Here is an 8,503-nt window from a genome sequence, read left to right on the forward strand (position 1 = left end):
CCTAGTGATGATGTTCCCTATCTGAAGGGTAATGGGGGAGCAAAGGCATCTAAGACTAAAGAAGATTGGCAGGGTTCCTAAGACAGCTACCTAGGGATCATTTTAGAAATATACATTTAAAGCCTTTTCCAAATATTCGAGTTTGTCCTACTATCGTAGGCCCATATTTTTGTGGTATGAAAGGCCCCAGGGTATGCAGGCTTGCACTACACTCAGGCTTGAAATGAATAAACTAGGAGGAAACTTTTGTGTTCATAGACTGGGAAAGAAGTGGCCCACAGAAAGGATGCAAGCTCCAGCCCAATGTCAGCAGAGTCAAAATAGCAATGTCTGAGCCTTGAGGAAAGGACCAACCTCAGGTCCCAGCAATCTGACATGGCCTCTTGGCTCCCAAGCCTTGGACAACTTCTGAGCCACTGTCTTGACTTTGGAATGGACTCATTAGTCTCTGCAGAGTTGAAGAGGATTTCAACACAAACAAAACAGATCTCAAACTAGCTATTAAAAGATCAAGCCCGGGGGCTGGAGAGATGGCCCAGTGGTTAAGAGCACTGACTGCTCTTCCAGAGGTCCTGTGTTCAAATCCCAGCAAACACATGGTGGCTCACAACCATCTGTAATGGGATCTGATGCCCTCTTCTGGTGTGTCTGAAGACAGCTACAGTGTACTTGTATAAAATAAATAAATAAATAAATAAATAAATAAATAAATAAATAAATAAATCTTTAAAAAAAAAAAAAAAGATCAAACCCACCCCCACCCAGAGTAGCCATTGGGAGAGCCAAGATTCACTTGCCAGTGCATGCAGAATGCATAGAATTTTACTGTCTTTGGGGAATTTTAGATGAGGTAGAATAAAATGAAATAAGCAAATGCTTTCAATGCTCGCCCCATCCCCACCCCCACCCCCCAAAACCCTCTGGTTCAGCAATTAACAGTTTTGTTTCATTAGGGAGATATTGGTTGATTGAATTTTGTTGTGGTTTTCCTTGGCTCCTCTGGCTTGGTAAATAATTCTTCTAACCATTCAAACACAAAATAGAAAACATTCTTCTTCTTCTTTTTTTTAATGTATTCACAGATAAGCCGCCAGCCTCTTCCTAAAACAGAAGTCAATCAAATCCATGAGGACTGCAAAGACATGGGGCTCCTAGTGGGTAGAGGTGGTAATTTTTCTCAGGTAAGAGAGTGGCCGCCTGGGAGGTAGAGTCTCCCTGACAGGGCACCTAGTTGAGCTTCTTCCTCTGCGTTATGATAATGCTTGCATGTAGTAAAAAGAGACAGAAAGGGACAAAAGACAGCTTGTAGCCACTAGAGGGGGGTGTGGTAAAGTGATTTCATTATCCATGTTTTTGTAGGCAAAAGAGAGGCATAGAAAGGCCACACAAACTAATCAGACAATTCACAGCATGGGTGATAACAGAACCATGACACTGATGTAACATACACATATTACACATATATGTATTGCATTGTGCATGAATTAGTTCTAACCCCTGAAAAAACAATGATAGTCATTCTTCACTCAGCCCTGAAGTCTGACTTTATAAGCCTGCTGTTTTAGTGGCCATTACAGCACACAGCAATCTAAGATCCATAGCTACCCTGTATGATCCCAGAAAAGAGATCAAGGACAATCCTTAACCATAGTCCCTGATGCAGAACTCAAGATCAGCCCTTCAGTGTCCTTCACCCTCCCCTGGAATAATCCAGGACAGGGCTCACCCTACCCCTTCCTGGAAGTTATACTCACTCTATCAGGAGCCTGGCTTGACCCTGTGCTACAACAATAGGATGCTGTCCCTTGCTGGTGTTGCTGCTACTGCTACTGCTGCTGTCACTGTTGTCACTGCTGTGGATGCTGCTATTGTTGTTGCTGCTGCTGATGACGATGTTGCCACTGCTGCTACACAACATGATCTTCCTCTAAATCTCACATCATCAAGTCTTTCACCAGGGTGGGCTCCACAATAGAGATTCAAGTGTGGGAGTGACTTCTGCTCCCTGCAAATACTTTTTTCCCCCTCTTAATTTTTTCCACTTCAAAACCTTTTCTTTTACGAAACATGGTCACTGCACATATTTAGGGAGTGCTCTGTGATGCGTTGATGTGTGTACGTTAGAATGTTCAAGAGATGATGCGTATCTGTCGGTCTCCTCACATACCATGTGGTTTGTGATGAAAACGTTCCAAATGCTTTCTTCTGGACTTTTAAAATAGGTGGTGCATTGCTGCTATGTTTAGTCACTCCAGTGTTGACTAGAACACCAGGCTCCTTCTTATGAAATGTGATTTGATATTTCTACCTCATTCAAACACTCCTTGTTCTGCCCATGGTCCTGCACCCTTCCTGACTGACACATGGATACTGAAAGAACCATTTCCTGTCTTATGCTTGTCAGAGGAAACTGAAGCAAGTCAGACAAGATCCCTAAGGAAACACTAGGAAAGGTTGTCTGTTCATATCAGATAGTGTGGCTTAATTATTAAAATCTTCAATTATAGAGAGCTGAAATAATTGTTTACTTGTTCAACTTTTCCTTCAAATTCGTATTAAGCAGCCAATGGTATGCCAGGAATGATAACTTGTTTTGATCCCATTCTTCATTGTACTTATGGGAGAAAGAAACAAAACACAAAACTACAATACAACACATTAATCTCTTCTGCGTATATAAAATGTGATGCTGTGGGAGGAAAGAGAACAGGTGCCTAGGCCAGTCATTCTGGCTAGCACAGCCTTAATTCACTATGCAAATAGCCCAAGCTTGAAGGAAAACTCTGTAGAGCTGTCATACATTAGTGTGGCTGGAGCATCAGCTTGAAGTGATGGGTAAGGACAGGTAGACAGCCTATCACCTTGTCAGCCACTCTTCTTAATATGTTGTACGTCTCCAACATGCCAAAGTACTATTATCACCCTAACTTTATGAATAAATAAAAGGAGGTACCTAGATGTTAAATAAGTTGCCCAGGTCATATAACTAGTGAGTGCACTGCTGAGTCTGTTCTCTGAGATGGGACTGGAGTTAGGGAGTCTGGCAGGGACTGAGGGTGCTCTCTGTGCTTCAGCAGCAGCTGTAGGGATAGGGGGTCCATTCTGGTGATATTTTGGAAGTGAATGCATACGATTTGGGTCCAAACAATGAGCAGGAGTCAAGGATGAACTCCTCATGTCTGGTTGGGCTTAATGTGGGCAAGAAAGCATTCGTCTTTGAATGTGCTCCATTTAAGGCATTTTGGGGCACCAGGTTTGGTATTTGAGTATGTGGTTAACTTGGAAAGACTGGAGTAAAGATTATAGTTTAGGGTCATCAGCATGCAAATGATAAAAGGAGAAAACTGGGAAAGTGTAGTGTCCCAGTGAAATGTTCAGAACAGAAGATTAAGGAAGAACTCCCTCCAGTAGACATAAGGGAAGTGTGGAAGGTGGAGACACAAAGGGGTCCATGCTATGCCAAGAGTTCAGAAGAGTATGGGATTAAGGAAGCAGAAGCAAGGTGGGTTGAGAAAGAGGATGCCCAAATGTGAAGTATAACAGAGATAATCAGGAAGAATATGGCCTGAGAAATTCCCAGTGGGTCTCATGCCTTGCAGATAACTTTCGTATAGTGATATCTGCAAGTTAATAGGACAGAAACCATGCTGTAGATGGAAGGAATGTGAATAGAGAATGATGGAGTGAAGACCCAAAGCCGGTGAGTACCAGCAAGTCTTATAAATAAGGCTGAGTAAGAGCAGGGAAGAAAGCATATGTATTACACCTACGAGACACTGAGAGTCAACTCAGGTTTTGCTTGGTGTATCTGAATCAGGATTACATAAGATTCAAGCATCTTACAGATACTGCCTGATTGGAAGTTGAAGGAAGGTCAAATATTTGAGAGAACATGGGGACGTTTCCTGGCACGGAAATGACGAGCCAGGGTCAAGAGCAGAGGTGAACCATTTAGAACCGAAGAGTAAAGACATCGTTCTCTGAGCCTTTGGGAAAGAGATAAGAGCGTATGGGGGAACAAACTGGTTTAAAGAAAGACTATGTCAGAGAGGCTCGATTTTCTTCAAGGAAATAGGAACCACGATTGCCTGCGAAATAGAATGGGAAGCATAGAAGTTGGTTTAAAGAAAAACTAAGAAGAAAACTCACGGTTTAGAAGGGAAGCTAAAGGATGATCAGAGAGGAAGAGAATGGTCTCGGGAACCAGCAGAAGTTGAAGGCTGTGACTGTGGTAATGCCACTCAGGTCTCCTGCGCGGTTTTCATATATTCCTCAGCCCCTGCACATAGGAACAAAGCAGTTTATTTACTTCAGTCAGCACTGAGATTCGGCATGAGACTGGCTGGAAGTGTGTGCTGTGTGATGGGTAAGAGAGAAGGCAGTCCAGTTAGCTTTGTTTGCCAAGCTTTGAGGCAACAGAAGGGAGAGATCAAAATAGAGTGACGGACATATCAGAAGACAATAAAGGAACGGGGGGCCTAAAATATTTATAAAAAATAGTGGGCACAACGGGAAACAGCAATGGGAAACAGGCATTGACCCTGGACGTGAGTAGATACAGAAGAGTGGAGATGAAGGCGGTAATTAGGAAAGTTGATGTTTTGTGTTGGCAGAAACTGAGTGTGAGGGAGGTGGTGAAGTAAGATCTCAGGGACGGTGGTGGAAGGACGAGCAGGTAAACAGATGGAAAAAACAGATGCAGAGACTCACACCCAAACGGTAGATGGAGGTGGAGGAGTCTTGCGGAAGAGTTAGGAGAAAGATTGAGGGACCCAAAGAGGACAGGGACTCCACAGGAAGGCCAACAGAATCAACTAACCTGAACCCTTGGGAAGGTCCCAGAGATTGAACGACCAACCAAAGAGCAAGCTCAAGCTGGCACTAGGTCCCCTGCACATGTGTAGGAGATGAGCAGTTTGGTCTTCATGCAGGTCTCCCAAACAACTGGTGCAGGGGCTGTCCCTGAGCCTGCCTGCCTGCCGGTGGAGCCCCTACCCATAAAGTGTTAGCCTTGTCTGGTTTCAGTGGGAGAGGGTGTGCCTAGTCCTGCAGCAACTTGATGGGGAGGGGGGCTGAGGGGTGGGGCTTGACACCCAGAGGGGGGCTTCCCATTCTAAGGAGAATGGGGGAGGACTTACGTGAAGAAGTACTGGGAAGAGAAGAAGGGCTGATACTGGGTTGTAAAGGGAATAAAAAATTCAAAGCAAGATGATGGGAGGATTTTTGTAGAGAAGGTGGAAGATTCCAGGAGGGACGAACAACCCTAGTTGCCCAACCTAGTGAGAGACATGTCAGCAATGTGGTGAAAATAAGGTTTGGGATTCGTGGTTTAGCCCATTTCCCGGAAGTCACATCTGATTCTCTGATGATTCGAGCTCTGTTTTCCTCTGTCCCCTTAGACTTTCCGCATTGCGCCCCCGATGCGTGTCACAAAGCTGGAAGTGGATTTTGCATTTGAAGTATTTCGTTCTGCCTTAACTCAACACATGGAGAGAAGAGCTAAGTAAGAAGAGCCCCAAGCCTCAAGAACTTCTCAACTATGCTCAGAGTTGGATTGGAGAGATGCTGAAACCACAAGTATTAGATAGAAAAAAACCCTGCAGCCCTCTGAAGTAATTGTAAAAGACTCGATGGACTATCTACTGGCTACATTTGTCAACTGAGTCCCCATTCTCCTGATAATTCCATCCTTCAGGAGAAGTATCTGTCACTGGCTCACAGAATAAGTCTTAGTTTGTGTAGATTAGTCTGGGCTAATGTTATTTCCCGTTGCATTAACTGGTTTGTAAATGAATACACAGTATATGTGTCGCCGATGAGTCCTGAAGTAAATCCTTTCCGTGACACTACCTCTGGGCAAACATTTTTTCATGCTTCAGCTCAGATGCCTCTCGTCACACTGGAAACTTCGGCCTCTCATGATGCGGTTTCTCAATTCACACCAGGCACCTGGAAGCCCTGTAGGGATAAAGCCTGGTCACTGTACTACGCTGGGAATGTGGTTGGAAGCTAAGAGGTTGGTAATGTCAATGAATCACTGACCATGAATCCTGGAACCACCCTATCTCAGGGTTTCTTGATTTATGAAACAATAAATTCGTGGTGCTGCTTAAGACTTTTAATATTTAATATTTATTTAATATTTAAGACTTTTAATATTTTCCATTATTGCAGCCCAAGGCATCTTGGGAAACAATGCAGAAAATACCTTAGGAATGCAGCTGTACCCCAAACCTTCAGCTCCCTAAAAATATCTATTTTTTTTCTCGTGTGGTCAGCATCATCTCACCTTCATCTAAACCCTTCCTTCTGCTGTGGCAGATGCATACATAATTTCCAAAATTCTGGTCATTAGTATGTACAACTGTAAATATTCTTTGATATAGGTGTTACCTGGCTGTGTCTTAGAACTGGCAATATTCTTTAATTTGACATACTACTCACTTAAATGTATTTAACAATAACATTCATATAATTACCATAAATTGCAAAATATACTACTTACAGAGAATCCATGAAAACAGAGCAAAGGCACCTAGACATAGTCCATGACGCGTTTGTCTCACAAGTACAGAGACTTCTGCTGGATCACAACACAAACAATAGTGGGCCACTGGAGAGGCTGAGACAGGGGAATTCCTGGGACTCACTTTCCACAGCCTAGCTCAATTACCAAATCCCAGAACAGTGAGAGGGCCTATCCCAAAAAATCCAAGATGGTGGCTATCCCTGAGGAATAACAGTCCAGGTTGACCCCTGGCCTCCTCACTCACTTTTACACACCCAACCAAATGAATAATTTTAAAATCCTGTTCTCAGAGTACATTAGAGTTTACAAATGTGTTCAGCCTAAAAAAAATTTTTTTAATTAGAGTATTTGAAGCCTATTAAAAATAATACTGGCAAACTGACCAAGACCCTCTCTGGAATAAAAGCCAAAAAGCAACCGAAGAGCTAACTTAATCATGTGATTGGATATATATTTAAAATATGTTCCAGCTTGAAGCTGTGCCCTGATTGTCTTATCCTTCTTGTGATGTCTCTTTTAACACATCCTACAGCTTGCTACCAGATTTGTTTCCATCCGGCATTGACTTAAACATAGCATTCCCTAGTGCAAAGCCTCCCACCTTCTCCCCAGTGTCCCTCAGACAAATCAGATTCCTTCAGTGTGGAACACCATGTTCACCAGGATGCTAGAAGAGTGACTACCAGAAGTGTTCGGTTTGGCACCATGGAAAGACCATGCTAGAAGAGTGACTACCAGAAGTGTTCGGTTTGGCACCATGGAAAGACCATTGAATTAAGAGAGCATTCTCTACTTGGTTCTCCAGCTTAATTTGCTATAATTGACCCTGAACAAGTCTTTTAGCCTTTCTTAGCCCCAGTTTCTTGAGAGCTAAATGTATTAACTTGCCTGGGCTCATCTTAGGAGTGGATTTGGTTTTAAAACTCAGAAAACTAACGAGCCCTGCAAAAGATAGAGTCCTTTCGAACTATGTCTTCCTTCTTTCCTTCATAACCACTGTTTCCCCAAGAAGAGTTTTTGTGTTCCATTTGTTTCCTTTCCCCCCCAGCCCAGCCCAGCCACCAGGGTCTGAGTCCTGCCACTCGCCATACAGGCTGGGTGTTGGTGGCACACACCTTTAATGCCAGCACTCAGGAGGCAGAGACTGTTTACAGTCTCTCTTGTAATAAGTGGTGTATACAGAGGGAAAAAGAGATAAGGCAAACTTGCTCTACCGCAAATGGCTGAGGCAATCTTTATTCCAGACTGGCAGGACAATGGACTTACAAGAGAAAAGAAGTTATCTATTTATGTGGGTCTCACCTTCATGACCCAACACCTGTCACTGGGCCTCCCAACACTGCTGCACTGGAGATGAAACATGAAAATCCTGACAAAAAGCCAACAATACAATTCCAAAAGATAGCCAGATGCCGGGCTCTATTTCTGGGCTTTAAAAGGTGCATGGCTCTACCCAACTCCCAGATGACCAAGGGAAACGGCAACTCTTGGAAAGAGATGAAATTGAACATGCATCACAGTCCTGAAGGCAGGAAGGGTATGACTTGGTGCATTGGGACACCGGATAGCCTTTCATTCTTCTTCCTGGTATTTAAACAGGAAGGCATCCTTCTTTGTTCCATTTGGAGTCGTGGGCAGGCACTTAACACCACCATCTTTCTCCCTTCCATTTTCTGCTCTACCCACAGGAGGTGGGCTATAAGCCAGCTTGCATAAGACAAGGAGCCTACATTCTTGCCAACTTTTTTTTCCCTTTCCTATTAAAACAGTCTCAAGTGAAGACAATGAATACTTAGCTCAAGTAAACTTCTTTGCACACCTGGAACATATTGATAGTTAATCATGTAATTAAATACAATGGCAAAATGTTAGCAACTGCTTTAAAATATTTTGAATACCAATCCACTAAAAAAGGCATGTGTTTTTTATTTTTTTTAAATCAGACCAAACTTGGGTTATAAGATTAATATTCAG

The 8,503-nt window shown here is 43.2% G+C and overlaps 1 protein-coding gene across 1 annotated transcript in view; it reads left to right on the forward strand.

Annotated features, from left to right (window-relative positions):
- The window catches only part of Agxt2 (alanine-glyoxylate aminotransferase 2), a 48,577-nt gene extending 42,728 nt beyond the window's left edge, over positions 1 to 5,849 (forward strand). Inside the window, 2 exon segments of the mRNA NM_031835.2 lie at positions 1,083 to 1,181; positions 5,400 to 5,849. Of these exon segments, the coding sequence (NP_114023.1) occupies positions 1,083 to 1,181; positions 5,400 to 5,507 (207 nt within the window). The 3' untranslated portion in view covers positions 5,508 to 5,849.
- Positions 5,850 to 8,503: the final 2,654 nt, after the last annotated feature.

Source organism: Rattus norvegicus, chromosome 2 (genome assembly GCF_021556685.1).
Source record: "Rattus norvegicus strain SHRSP/BbbUtx chromosome 2, alternate assembly SHRSP_T2T, whole genome shotgun sequence".
NCBI lineage: Eukaryota > Metazoa > Chordata > Mammalia > Rodentia > Muridae > Rattus > Rattus norvegicus.